The sequence below is a fragment of the Mercenaria mercenaria genome, chromosome 9, assembly GCF_021730395.1.
Source record: "Mercenaria mercenaria strain notata chromosome 9, MADL_Memer_1, whole genome shotgun sequence".
Taxonomy (NCBI): Eukaryota; Metazoa; Mollusca; class Bivalvia; order Venerida; family Veneridae; genus Mercenaria; species Mercenaria mercenaria.
This window is the reverse complement of record NC_069369.1, coordinates 73,409,691-73,424,579: the sequence shown is the minus strand read 5'-3', so window position 1 is coordinate 73,424,579 and position 14,889 is coordinate 73,409,691. Positions and strand designations below refer to the sequence as shown.

The 14,889-nt window shown below is 36.2% G+C and overlaps 2 protein-coding genes across 2 annotated transcripts in view; both read right to left on the bottom strand.

Moving 5' to 3' along the window:
- The window catches only part of LOC123546299 (transforming acidic coiled-coil-containing protein 3-like), a 33,455-nt gene extending 27,628 nt beyond the window's left edge, over positions 1-5,827 (bottom strand). The window contains exon 1 of the mRNA XM_053551706.1: positions 5,720-5,827. The gene's annotated coding sequence lies outside the window, so the exon portion shown is untranslated. The remainder of the gene's footprint in view (positions 1-5,719) is intronic.
- On the bottom strand, positions 567-4,409 carry LOC123545006 (zinc finger protein 862-like). Its single transcript, XM_045331215.2, has 2 exons — positions 3,923-4,409; positions 567-3,396 (listed from the first exon to the last, which is right to left on the bottom strand). The coding sequence occupies exon 2, from the start codon at positions 3,183-3,185 to the stop codon at positions 1,326-1,328; it is 1,860 nt and encodes a 619-aa protein (XP_045187150.2). The 5' UTR covers positions 3,186-3,396; positions 3,923-4,409; the 3' UTR covers positions 567-1,325.
- Positions 5,828-14,889: the final 9,062 nt, after the last annotated feature.

The following is a 14,889-nucleotide window of genomic DNA, read 5'->3' as shown; positions in this document are numbered from 1 at the left end:
TGTGACAGACAGACAGACGGACAGGAGTAAATCAATATGTCTCCCACACTATTCATGTTTTTCTCCGGACTGATAAATCTAAATAATTAATGTTTTCTTTAGTATTTATTATTTAAGACATCGAATGTGCTCATGAATTGTTGAATTTGTTTTACTGCTCGAGTAAATAATTAAGGATGACTACCGGTAATCGCTGTTAAAATTTCCTATAGATATGCCTCAGACCTGAGTGAGATTAATTATAATTAAAATAATAACAAAACAACATGAAATAATGGCAACTTTATGACAACTAATCATAACTTTAACCAACAATTACCTTATACACTAGGAATAATATAGTACATTATATATATATGGATTACCAGACCTCTAGGCTCCCAGTGTTATTTCTAGGGCTCAAAAAGGGCAGGGTGCTACTAAAAAGGGGCAGGGGGGCATCCGTACCGCGATTAGGAAAGAAGGGCATTTTCTAACATGTTGTTTGAGAGGGCTTTAGAACAATTACACCTGATTATGGTGTTGCTTCCCTTGCATTGAAGTAAGGATTACAATCAAATACAATATTATACAGTTCATTTCTTTAATCAGTTGAATAATTTCATATCTTTTGCAAAATTAGCATTCATATAATGTAATCTAGCAATTCTAATTGTGATGAAATTAGCTGTATCAATTTTGTCTTCAATATTTCAGTGAAAAGTATTCAGAATGTACTGCAAAACATCAACAGAATTATTTACATATAGTACACATAATAACAATCAAATATGTTATCATTCAACTTAACTGACTAACTTATTTGACTTGCAAATGTTTCTATTATCTCCATTTAGTAACTTTGTTTTGAAAAAGTACATGTATACAAACAGCACTGTGATACTTAAGTGAAAACCTTAATTCTGCTAGTTCTTTAAAGTATTTAAATGTACTGCAAAACATCAAAAGAATTATTTACATATAGTACACATTATGATACAGATACAAACAAATATGTTATCATTTAACTTAACAATGTTTCTATTATCTCCCTTTAGTGACTTATTTTGAAAAATCATACAAAAAGCACTGTGATACTGTGAAAACTTCCAGATAATTGGACAATATTGAGAGTATTTTCTGGTAAAAACAGTCAATTGTCAAAACCCTTAAATTTAGCAAAATTTAAAGACAGAGTGGTAAGCTAAATGTGCAAAGCTTAGAATATTCATAAAAATTCACAAGCTCATAAAGTGAAAACAGTTAAATTGTCACACATTTTATCAGTATTCAAGGACAGATACAGTCATATCAAGTAATTCAGCTAGTTTTCAGCAGTCTTTAACTTAAATATTAATTCTACGGGGCTTCTGCTTATGCCACAATCTGACTGTTCTTTCAAAGTCAAGGTATTTGTCACCTTTGTGAACTAGCAACAGTTTGTTTGTTGTTTCAACCTTCAAACGATTCCTTATATCAGTCACTGTTCTATTCACATCTGAAAAAACTCGTTCAACTTCAGCAGTGCTGAGTGGAAGGACAGCTGCAGCTGCACACATTTTTTCAATGGAAGGGAAGATGTCACCAGCAGTGTTTTTCAAACTGCTAATTGTCTTTACTAAAGAGGAGGGACAGTCAATGTTACCATTATCAATGTCTCTGACCACATTTTTCAGCTGGTCCCACTCTAGAAGGCACTGATCTATATCTAATCCAAAGTGATGGGCCAGTATTTCAATTTCATCATTACCAGCAAAGCATTCTGTGTTCTGCATAGTGAAGACAGCCATGCTGTCAATGATATCAATGTTCTCTAGACGCATTTCAATGTTATCAATGAGATTGTCAATGAATTTATGCTCAGCTTGTTTCACATGGTTCATTTGTTCTTCAGTCGGGGTGATGTTAAAGTCTGTCATAAGTTTCTCTGCCTTCTTCAAGCTGATTCCATCTGAAGTTTGAAGTTTTCTTAATGTACTGACGGCAGCATCCATTCGTGGTTTGATGACGGATAGGTCAACACTGTTCTTTTCAAATGTTAAAGCTAACTGTGTGACAGGTCTGAGTGCATCACACAGGAAGTGAATAATATGCACAGTTTGGTAACACTTTAACTTCTTACTCAGTCCACTAGCAGATGGCCCAGAACCTATCCTTACACGATCATTTCCGGATTGTTCACAGTTTTCTAAATCCATCAGCACTGCTGGATATGTATCCCTGAGTGAGGTTACTGCGTCAAGATGGGACAGCCATCTGGTGTGTGCCACTTGTTTGATGCGTTTAGTATCACTTTCATCTAGAATGTTCTGAAGTTTTTCCAGTGATCGTGTCCGGTTACCTGAAGATTTGTAGTACTTATACACACCAGATAGCACTTCGTCAGTGTCTCTAAATTCTTTGATGGATTCAAAGCTGTTCTTGGCTGCAAGTGCAAGTCTGTGATTGTGACAGTGTACAGTTATAAGGTCCGGTTTAATTTCCTTCAAACGGGTTGACACACCAGATTTTTTCCCGACCATTGTGTTGCATCCATCACTACCAAAGCCTACAAATGATTCAAACTTCAGATCTTCCTCAACAAGCACCTTGGTTTCACTGAAAATTGTCTCTGCCTTTCCATCATCAACCTGAACATCTTTAATAAAGTCCACATTCACATCACCTGTTTCAGAATCTACATATTTTACACAAAAGGCCAGATGTTTCCTATTGGCAATGTCTGTTGCTTCATCTGTCATAACTGAGTATGCTGGACTAGATGTGACGCGCTTTCTTAATGTTTCCTCAATATCCTGTGACATAGCAGAAAGAAGTTCATCAGCGGTGGTTTGACTTGTATACTTCGCATTCTTGCTGCGAGACAGATTAGCAAGAATTGGGCTTTTTAGTTCCTCCACTGCAAACTTAATAAATTCCTCATAAACTGTTGTGTGTGGAATATTGTGTTTTACAAGAAAATGAACCACTTTTGTAGCACAAACTACGGCTTCAAATTCTTTTTCATTTAATGGAGTCCTATCACTGAAAGACTGTTCAATACTTAACTGACTCTCGGTCTCTAGTTTCACTGCTGACTGATGCTGGTCCGAGTTTTCATGTGTTGTAACTTTATCAAGCCTGAGACTGCGACAGCCTATTTGTGACCAAACCTCACTACCGTTGAGCCCCTTTGTTTTGTGTTTCTGGCACAGACGACAGTACATTACTTCATACGACCCATTGCTATCCGATTCGTGTTTGCTGTATAACCAAGGTCTGGTCAATGTCCATGCAGATTCAAAGCCAATCTTGTGTTTAGCTTTCAGCGTTTTCCGTTGTTTTGGTGTTGAAGTTGTTGATACTGGTGGCTGGCATTCTTCTTGACGCACAGGAGCTGGATCGAATACAGCCTCGGTAGCCTGAGTTGTCTCATCACTGAAATAATACAATTAAAACCCTGTAGTACCAAAAAAAAAAATATTTTTCCATAATAGATATCCTATGGACAACTTTAACTAAAATGATTTATCTTTAGGTATTTACTTCAAATGTATAAAGTCCTCATCAAATAAACAATATGAAGTAATTGTGCATGTTTTTAAATATGAAATTTAGATTCAATATAGATCTACCTTTATCAAGCAAAAATAAAATGCATGTGAACGCATCTATTGAATGCATCTGCAAACAATAAAATAATTTCTCTAAAAATGTTTGATCTGGTCGGTCAGTGCCTTTAATATTAAAGAATAATCTATTTATTTACCTTGCTCTAGCTCCGAAGAACGATGTCATACAATGATTATTTTTTGCAATTTTAGCCCTCTCTTTCTCTAACTGAACCAATTTTCTTTTTACAGAAGGCATGTTCACTTAAACTATGAATTTATGGTTTATAACTCGTCAAATTCTGAATTAAGAATGATACAAGAACATATAATTTTAGAATTCAGATTTTTACCTTTTTGTTTTCAGCACCGTAATCCATTGTCTCTTTAATAGCGTTACAAACACGGCAATATTTTGATTCTAATCAATGTTTAATTTTGCGTATTTATCACCGATCAAAGTCCTTTTATTTGTATTAATTTATACAATTAGTCGTAATCCCTTGATCCCAATTACAACTTTCAATCAAATCTCCGTACATCATTATAACGCTGACATAATTTAATCATTACACAACATGTGACCTGTAGTGTGTTCACGCTCCGTGACGTAATTATCGCCTATGTATACAACAGGCTGCTGAATCGATACGACACGCGCTAGGTGATTATGCAAATTTGAGGCTAATGCGAAGTAACGGGGCGGAGCATAGGACCGATTTTAGGGCACTTTGACGGCAGTTGAAAAGGGCAGTAAAGGGGCGGAACATAGGACCGATTTTAGGGCAGCGTGGCGGCAGTTAAAAAGGGCGGGGCGGGGCGCCCCGCTGCGTCGCTCTAGAAATAACACTAGCTCCGTGTCTAGAGGTCCGGTTACCGGAGCCCTAGCTACTTCCAAAAATATTTTACACCCAGGGCTGGAATACTGAACCCAAGGATCTTTATTGAATGGCATAATTGTTATATTTTGTCCATGTTTAATCTGTCGACACATCATGGCCTTTACCTACTTTCCTTGTGCAAAAATGCTCCAGAGTACATTATATATATATGGATTACCAGACCTCTAGGCTCCGTGTCTAGAGGTCCGGTTACCGGAGCCCTAGCTACTTCCAAAAATATTTTACACCCAGGGCTGGAATACTGAACCCAAGGATCTTTATTGAATGGCATAGTTGTTATATTTTGTCCATGTTTAAACTGTCGACACATCATGGCCTTTACCTACTTTCCTTGTGCAAAAATGCTCCAGAGGGGATATGCACAGTACTGGCAGAAGAAGAAAACTTCTCAGAAATTAACAATGGCATCATATAAATTATAATTTATCAAAGAGCTATAAAAATAAATAGATCGGCAACTTGAAAGGCATATAGAGCAAATTTTGCCAACATCACTGGCAGCTGAATGAGATCTCGTTTTACCGGTGTATGAAACAGACAGCAGAAGGATAAAAATTTGTGTCGTGAAAACTTTCTATCAGCTCGTTTATTTATAATGATAATGGTGTTTATTTTAATGTTATCACTCTTTTCAACACGGGGAAGGAATGAATTTATGATTGAAAGTCTGATAAATCAACAGTTATTGTTTAAAAATTGGACCTGATTCGGTTTATTACCTGCCGGCCTTATCGCCAGTGTAATACTTATATAAGCGTCTGTTGATTTGATCACGACTGATCAAGTCGGCAAAGGCTTCAATTAATAAGATAACATGCCGATACAAGCTCACGCAAGATTATCTTCGGTTGCCTTTCTGTGTATTTTATACTTCTTTGAATTTATTGACCGGACAAGTCAAATTTGCCGAAATTATGCCTGCGCTTCCATATGTCCATCAAGACTGCTGATTTTAGCTAAAAAACTGAACTGAATGAAGACATCAGAAAGTTCTGATTTAAAATTCTAAACATAATATAACTGTCACCCATGAACAGATTTTTTAATCCAACAGAACACATCCAGACACCGCGGTGAGAAAATGTCGATGAGATGTGTCACCGTAAAACATCAAGATCAAGACATTGTACGAAAGTTTTTAGTACGAAAGAAAATTATATTCATGCGTATTTTTTCAGCCCGAAATTTAAGGGGACACAAAATGAAGGTGTTGGCTATATATTAGTTACATAAAAGTCTACTGCTCACTTGATTCTATTCCAGACAATCAGCCAATTCTTTGATATTATAACGTTTGTTTCCCACAGTAATTATTTTTGTTTTCAAATATTGCGGTATTTCCGACTGCACATGCGCAGACTTAACTGGTCATTAGCCACTAAAATTTCGAAAAACGTTGTCCGGTTGAATACCACTAAATATAACAGCCCTTTATTTCGTTTAAACTCAACTTATTTGACATTTTCTAGAATGTCAGATTTCCAGAGACTTATATCTCAATGAACTATATCACTTCGGTGCTCGCGTGGAGTCACCTTTCCAAATTTTCTTCGCATTTTCACTACTAACATTCTCCCCTACGTCAAAACAAGGGTTGTAAGAACACATTTAGGCACAGAAAATGGTCCATTATACATAGAGATCTCACTAACGCACTATTTTCCCCTTTTTTCGTGATATTTTGATTTTTCTCTCTATTGTCACACATTTTCGCGACCCAATATTTTTTATTACAAATTGTCCCGACTTATTTTTCTACAACATGTGCAAGAAAACTCTATGTCTGTTGGGGTTTTTAACCTTTACCCTTTATATATCGAGTGCAGAGCTTGCGCCTAGTCCAAATCTTCTCAAAGGTTGTCGAAATTCAAAATTTCTTGGTTTAAACAACATTGCTCATGACACCCTGAGCTCTTACAGACCTGCAGCTCTGCTGAATATGCACTGTAACATCGTCAGTATTTGCAATTCTATCCATGGTCTGACTACTTATTTCTCGGTATCGGCAAAGATTTTGACTAGGAGGAGAAAAATCCTAGGAAAAGGCAAGTTCTCCCTCTTGTATCTTTGTATCATTCTCATTCGGCTAGCCTGTGATACTGAAACCAATCCAGGTCCTGAGCCTGATAGAAATGTTTTTTGTGGTGTTTGCAATACCGAAGTCAAATGGCATCCTGACCGAGGTATATTTTGTGAAGATTGCAACAACTGGTTCCATGCAGAATGTCAGGTCAGAGACCACCAATTCAAAAAAGTACAGGGAACTTACTGGGAATGAGGTAAGTGTATACCCGGGAATAAGGTAATGTCTGTGCGTTCTGATTGGTCAGTCATGTAAACAAACCCAGGAAGTGATTATTTTTTCAAAATTGATATTTTTTCACTGCATTTACAGTATTTTATTATACATTTTGACAAAATTTGCTACATTTTATGTGTATTGAAAAAAAGTTTTTTCGAACGAATTTCTCCCGCCATGTCAATGATGTAAACAGGGGGTCATCTCATTCACACGAAAATTACTTAAATAAAGTATCACTATTCATATGTTTTTCGTCTGATATTTTGGTAGAACTAAGATAGTTATTGTAAAAATTGGAATTAGATATACATGTTTCGATGTATGGAAGGCCGTACACGCCATAATGTTACAATGTAAGTCTATGGGAAAACAATTGGTTGTCTCTAACCTATAATAGAGCTAAAACATGACTTTCGTCGGAAGCCATCACAGGTAATGTAAATGGCCAAAAATCTGTTGTAAATGATGTAGGAAGACGTTTTCATGCAAAAATAAGCGTGAAATTTGATTTTTCTTTAAATTGTGGCCTCTTTTTTTAACAGGTGTGCCCATTTTTATCTGAGCTTTTGGGCCAAAAAGGACCATTTTTATCTCTGTAATATTAGAAAATGATCAAAATTATTAGACCTTATTTCTATTTTTTACGGAATGAATCGTATTTCAGCTTCCAAGTCAAATCAAATGCATATAACTGAAATTTTCACGAAAAAATGCTATCTGACGACAACAGGGACTGAGTCTGTGCATATAAATCGACAGGGGGTGACCTCAGTAAACTGTCCATATCTTTCTTAAAACTGAACAATTCTTGATGAAACTTTGTAAGACATTTGGTATTGGATCATGTTTCACAATATCACTATAAAATTGGAAAACGTAATACGAAACATTCATCTATAGGTCAGAGACCACCAATTCAAAAAAGTACAGGGAACTTACTGGGAATGAGGTAAGTGTATACCTGGGAAAAAGGTAATGTCTGCGCGTTCTGATTGGTCAGTCATGTAAACAAACCCAGGAAGTGATTATTTTTTCAAAATTGATATTTTTTCACTGCATTTACAGTATTTTATTATACATTTTGACAAAATTTGCTACATTTTATGTGTATTGAAAAAAAGTTTTTTCGAACGAATTTCTCCCGCCATGTCAATGATGTAAACAGGGGGTCATCTCATTCACACGAAAATTACTTAAATAAAGTATCACTATTCATATGTTTTTCGTCTGATATTTTGGTAGAACTAAGATAGTTATTGTAAAAATTGGAATTAGATATACATGTTTCGATGTATGGAAGGCCGTACACGCCATAATGTTACAATGTAAGTCTATGGGAAAACAATTGGTGGTCTCTAACCGTCAGGGAATAAGTTCTTTCACTTATCAGTTTCATTGTAATCATCCTGATGAATATTGACAATGTGTGAATTGTGGTAAACCAAATTTCACATCATCACTTTTTGATTCATCCTCAGTTGATACAAACCACTCTATATCACCAGTAAGCTCATGTAGCTCAGAACTACTATCACCTAGCTCAGTACCAGCTGACAAACCAAAACACAGCAGTACATCAGATAGCAAACACTTACCAAATACTGCTACACATGAAACATCTCCCTTGAATCATAGACAACCCAAATCCGATACATCTCGCTTACCACATTTGAAACATCTAAACATCATAACAGCTAATTGTAGATCAGTGAAAAAGAATTTACTCGGTTTTCTTAGTATGTTGTCATTTGTCAAACCTGATATAGTTTTAGGAACCGAATCATGGTTAAAGCCTAAGATTAAAAATTCTGAGGTATTTCCATCTGATTACAATGTATATAGAAATGACCGCAAGGGTAGAACAGGCGGTGGTGTATTTATACTGGTTTCAAAAAAGTACAAAAGTAGCTTGGTACCGGAATTAAAGTCCAACTCAGAAATTTTATGGGTTAATGTCAATTAAACAGCAAAGCAAGAAAGACGTTTTTGAATGCAGTGCTTACAGACCAGACAAAGACTTTACATGCATCGATGAACTTGATCGAACACATATCACAGGAACTGCCAAAAGACAAAATTAAAAAGCAGGCACCATATCCAAGGGGTGATTAAACAATACCCAAAGCTATGAAAGCGGGAGTATTGGAACCACCCAGGCCGAAATGTTCATGTTGAGAAACTAAACAGTACCAGTAACACGACATAAAACTCGTGCTGAACGATCTGAGAAGATCGAAATATAACAGCCCTGATTGAATGTACGGGGAGACTTTTTACGGCCGCCATACGGCACAAACAACGCTGCTGTGATAATAAAATAGAAAAAGTGGAAACTCCACAGGTCGCTCAACACAACAAAAACGAAAATGTTGCAGGTTCGGTTTGATTGAGCCTGTTCATGGACGGTGGTAAAAATGCATGCTACCGTCCACGCCCTCTAGCCGCGGATTGAGCAGAACTCAACATTTACACATGCTAAAAGTACAAAAAACAATTTAGAGACATCCGCAGATGTGTTCATATGGCGGTGCACATGGAACCTTCAATGCTACACTAGCGTGTAATTCCATGAAAAGCGGCGTATGGTCCCCAGTTAAAATAATGGGTTTGCCATAAACGAGAAAACAATGAGCAGAACTAAACAAACTGGAATTTAGAAAGTTGCTTTGAATGAATTGTGGTGTCACTTTACTAACCCCCACGCATGGCCATTATATTCTGTCAAGAATGTTTGCCATTACTATAAAAGAAGAAAAAAGAAAATATAGGTGCTAGCATTTATATATGAAAGTTACGCTTCATTAAAGGTTAAAGCTAAACACGATCAATTACATCATATGTAGTTTATGAAAACATAAAATTAAGTTAACACAGTGTATATCTTTAAATACAACCGCCAGAATTGATTCCTTTTCACTACTTTCAGTGCCACTTTTCGGGAACTAAAATTAACATGACTTTTATGGAGCTGTTATGTACAAACATTGTAAGGTTCTGGGTCATTGCAATTTTCCAATTCTGTTTGGTTAATCTACTTTTTTGTTTTATGTTTGGTGTTTACAGTAGGACGTTTGATTTCCTCTTTAATTGTGTTTGAAAGAACGTATGGTTTAGTCTACGATAGGCAGTTCTTAAAGTTGCTTTGAATGAATTGTGGTATACAATAAACAGTTAAAATTCCCAAGTGTTAAAGGCGGCGCCCTACCGTTCTCTTTTCTTTGTTTGTTTAAGTCTTGTTGTCTAACTGTTCTGTGTTGTTTATATAATTGTATGTAAATGTAAGTCATAGCGTTTCGTTTAGGAGAGGCTGCAATCTTGAAACGTGCATATTCCTAATAGATCTTCGCCCTTGTTTTGATACTTTTCTTTCGGTCTGATTCGTCGGGCATTTTATGGCTTTTCCCTTGTTGTTGTGCCTTCTACATCAATATCTGCGAATACCCTGCACAACCAATGCTGCTGATATGACAGAGGCAAACAAAATACTTTGAAATGATTCTGTAGCCAGCCGCTTAGCAAATAGACTAAGACTTGACAGGACTGTCCGTTGCTTGGGAGGGTATTCCACAGACGAACTGTTCCTGGAAAGAAAGAATTAGAGTAGTATTGTGTGCGTAAAATTAATGTGAAATTACATAGTTTAGTTTCTGGTAGGTGAGAGGTGACGGTGATCTTTAAGTGCCGTGTGGCGGCTGTAGAAATTCTCCCCGTATTTGGATTCAGTGTTGTTATATACTGAACAGCAAAAGAAACTATCCATATATATAATTGGGATATTTTGTAATAAAACACTTGAATGTATAAATTTTGCTTGTTTTCTTCATACCACATAACACTTGAAGAACTTCACGTGCTAAATTTAAAGAATCATTCAACCGTGAAGTCACTAGTCCCACAATAGCCGTTTTGCACGAAATTCCCGTGCGCGAGTAATTAGCAATTTTCTTTGTGAAATTTTATTGTCATTGGAAACATTGATGATCGACTCACTTGAAAAACAGCAAAAAGTTAAGAAGATATTGTTGGCTGCATGGCACGAGTGAATCAAATTCAGCGCAAGCGCACAATCTTGATGTTACGATGTAACAGACGCGAAGAAGATATAGCCAGAATGTCGTGCAAAACGGCTATTGTGGGACTACTGACTTCACGGTTGATCGATTTTTTAAAAAAGTGGACACGATTAATTCTTCAAGTGTAATGTGATATGAAGAAAACAAGTGAAATTTATAAACTTAAGTGTTTTATTAAAAATACCCCAGTTATACTTCTGGATAGTTTTTTTGCTGTTCAGTAAATTTTCTGATCCTTTAGGATCATGGGGTCCATTCAATAGATGTGTAATAGAGTTCCGCTTGAGCCGGTGCTAGGGGGCGTGAGAGGTGTTGTACATTTCATCGCCTCTCATGAACAGACTCAGTCAAACCAAGTCGATAAATTGGAAGCATAGAATGCAAACAAGCAAAATAATAGCAGACTCGGTTTGACAGAGTCTGTTCATGGAAGGTAGTGGAAAGTAGTACCGGCTTAAGCGGAATTCTATTATCCATTTTACGGCCATCAAGCCATCACTGTTCCAGCTATCTGATCGAGGTAGAACGATATGTAGAAGATAGGCATTTTGTCGAGACTGAACATGAGTTAAAGTAAAGCATGTGTTCGAGCGATTTCAGTTTGAGCGAATGAAGTTTGATTATACCATGTATTCAAGGTTTTTTTTATTCACAAAACACTTTTTATATTTTATACAGACTGAGCTATAAATAACAGTAACTATATGTTGCCTTTAGACTAAATTTATGTTTGTTTAGATTGCTTTCCAAAACAGAGTGCTATATTCATAATATTTTAAAATAAATAAGAAATTCAAAAACTGTTTAAAGTCCTATATTTGTCATGAGTTTGATTTAACATACTAAATGATTAATGTTGTACACAGACAATTATGTATTTACATTTTATAGTTTGAATATTATCATCTTTCGAATTTAAATTTTGAATGTGTGTCTCTGGTCATAAGTGAATAAATGATGAATTATCTGCAGATAGGATAGGCATGCAGTGATTTCTTAACAGTTGTAGCAGAGGCAGTTAGATGTGGCACTGATGATATCAACTGGCACTTTGTCTTAATAAAAAATGTTTGATCAACCGATGTCCATTAATATATGCATCGATTAGGGGAGACCAGAGAAATTCTCTGAAATCTGGACAAAAACTACTAACTGATAAAGGAATAAAAACAAAAGCTTTCAACACCTAAGTCCGCCCAAGTTAGAATAATTATTGTTCCACTGTTTGGCACCCATGGAAAAGACCCTTACTAACAAAATTGAAATTATTAACATGGTAGCAGCACGTTATGTCTGTAATGGTGCTGGGACAACCCGGACCTTCAGACTACCCGGACCAGACAATCCGGACCATATTCGGGACAACCCGGGCCACGTTTTAGAACGACCTGGACCATGTCACCACTATCGTTTTTACAAAATATATGTTTCTTGATGTTTCAGAATAACTAGTACAGCCGAAAACGAACAATGTTCATTTTAGTAAAAAACAAGGATAAATACCAAACCGTAGTTCTTGGTCAATGTTGTGGATGACCCGGAGCGTGTCATGGACGACCCAGACCAAGTTTTAGGACAATTTGTACTACGTTTCAATACTTATTTTATATTGGAGTTGTAAAATGATTATAATCTACTATTATTCCCAAGAATGATAATGAGATAATAGGATTTGTAATTTACTGAGGAGATGGATGATGTGCTTGTATTTAGTTAAAATTAATCAATTAAGGTATAGTGTATGCTGATTTCGCAAATATTTTTTTTTTGCTTGCTTGATTGGATGTTTTCTTAACAGCGGTGATAAACGGTATAGAAGATATTAATTTCTGATTGGAATACAACTAACTGGCGAGTACATGTCATTAATCAAAAGTGTTGAGTGTGTTAAGTACGTGTGAAATAAACTAAATATACTATGTGGACCCAAGACGGAGTTTGTAAAGCTGTTTCCTTTTTATTGAACAATATTTACGTCAGGTTTGGGGATGCAGTTTTCAGACAAGTAATTGGTATTCCCATAGGAAAAAATTGTGCACTCCTTGTCGCATTTGTTTCCATATTGTTATGAAAGAGATTTTATGTTGGGCCTTTCTCCGGATACACAGGCATACATTATTACTGCTTTCAATAATACATCACGCTATCTTGATGATATTCTTAATATGGACCATCCGTTTTTGCTCAAATGGTGTATACTCTTTATCCCCGACAGCGCCGGTTAAAAAACAACAAACTAACAATTCGGATACTACTGCTTGATTTCTAGATTTACATCTCTCTATTTATGACAATTGAATATATACCAACAATTATGACAAGAGGGATAATTTTAATTTTAGTATTGCAAATTTCCCCCATTTGGATGGGGATGTATCCCAGGCAACATCTTACGGGATATATATTTCTCAATTAACCCGGTTAGCAATAGCGTGTAGTCATCTTAAGGATTTCAATGAACGTAATCAATATCAATTACAAATAAGCTTTTTCAACAAGCCTAACGTTATTATAAATTACGTAAATACTTTGCTAAATTTTACTGTCATAATTCAGGTTTGGTTTTAAAATATAATAGTGATTTAAAGACACCTGCGAGAAGCTATATCAAAACCCGATTTTATGGGGATGTGGTTTACAAACTTTGTAAAATTTTAGGTCATGGGAATTTTCCTATATTATTTAGTTATCAAACATTTTATTAAAAGAGGTTATGACCCAACTGCTTTGAGACACACCGCATGTTTGGTGTTCAGCCCTATTACAGCTGGACGCTACGCTTTCCTCTTTGATTGTGTCTGATGAAGCAGGCGGAGGACTCTATGACAGGTATTTCTTAGATCCGACCGGGACAGAGCTATTTTGATTTCTGTCTTCTGACCTGTTTTGTCGGGCCTATAAGTGTGTTTGCCTTGTTGCTCTGTCTTCTGCAAAGGCATTGAGTACATGCGTTTTAGGTTTATAAGGATTGCTTTTCATATTAATATTTTTTTGTGTTTTACATAGCATGCCTTCTGTTGCCATTGCGTATGTTAGGGTTTCACCTGGCGGGGATAACTTTATTTACACTGTCCTGTGACTTTGGAACATGGTGGTGGTGTGTGTGGGGTGGGGGGAGGGTAAGAGTGAGGTTAGGTGCACCATAAACCGGTTTAAGCTCCCCAGTGGTGGTTTTGCCACTAACCGTTCCAAGGGGATGCCCCATTGTGTTCCTTTATTTGTTCATTTTGTCCTAGTGTGTTTGCTTGTGTGAGTGTGTGTTGGTGTGTTTGCTTTGTGTGAGAGTGTGTGTGTGTGTGTTGGTCATGTGCACGTCCGCGTGCTGGGTTAACGTTTGGGGAGGCTTTGTTTTTGGAACGTGGCTTTCCCTGTTGGATATTTATCCTTTTTTTATGATCTCTTGAATCGTACTTCAAGTCCCAGTTAAGATAACACCTTGTCCCTCGAACAATGAAAGGAGCGAGTTAAATTTCACTTTATTAAGTTTGCATGTTTCAATAGTGCAAACATTTTACATTTCATAAATTTGAAATTTAAAGATAAATTTTCTATAATATAGTTATATCCGTCCATTGCTTCGTGTTTTTTCAACTTTAAAAGCTATTTTACTAACAGTATAAATATGATTATTAAAAACGAAGAGTAAAGATAAAATGGTTACATAACTATATTGTTTCGCATAAGAACGAAAAACTATTCTGTGATAAATCACACTTGGGAACTTGTTATTTCGATTCTAACACGGCATACTAGTACCAGCATTGTTAGAAAAAATGGTAACTACTTTTTACGACATGAACTACACTTCGTGCTACGCACCTGGATCATTCTATACATAGAGGACGTCACTACTTTGCACGCGCGTGGATTATCGCAAAATAACTGTTGATTGATTTTCTCGTATGTGTATATAGGTTATTTGCTGGTCGTGTTAGAATATATAGTATAAACGCGTTGAAGAGTCTACTCGATTAAAATTTAAATTAGTCATCTTTAACCTTAAACTATGTTTAGTAGTACTAAACCTAGAGTCATATTATACC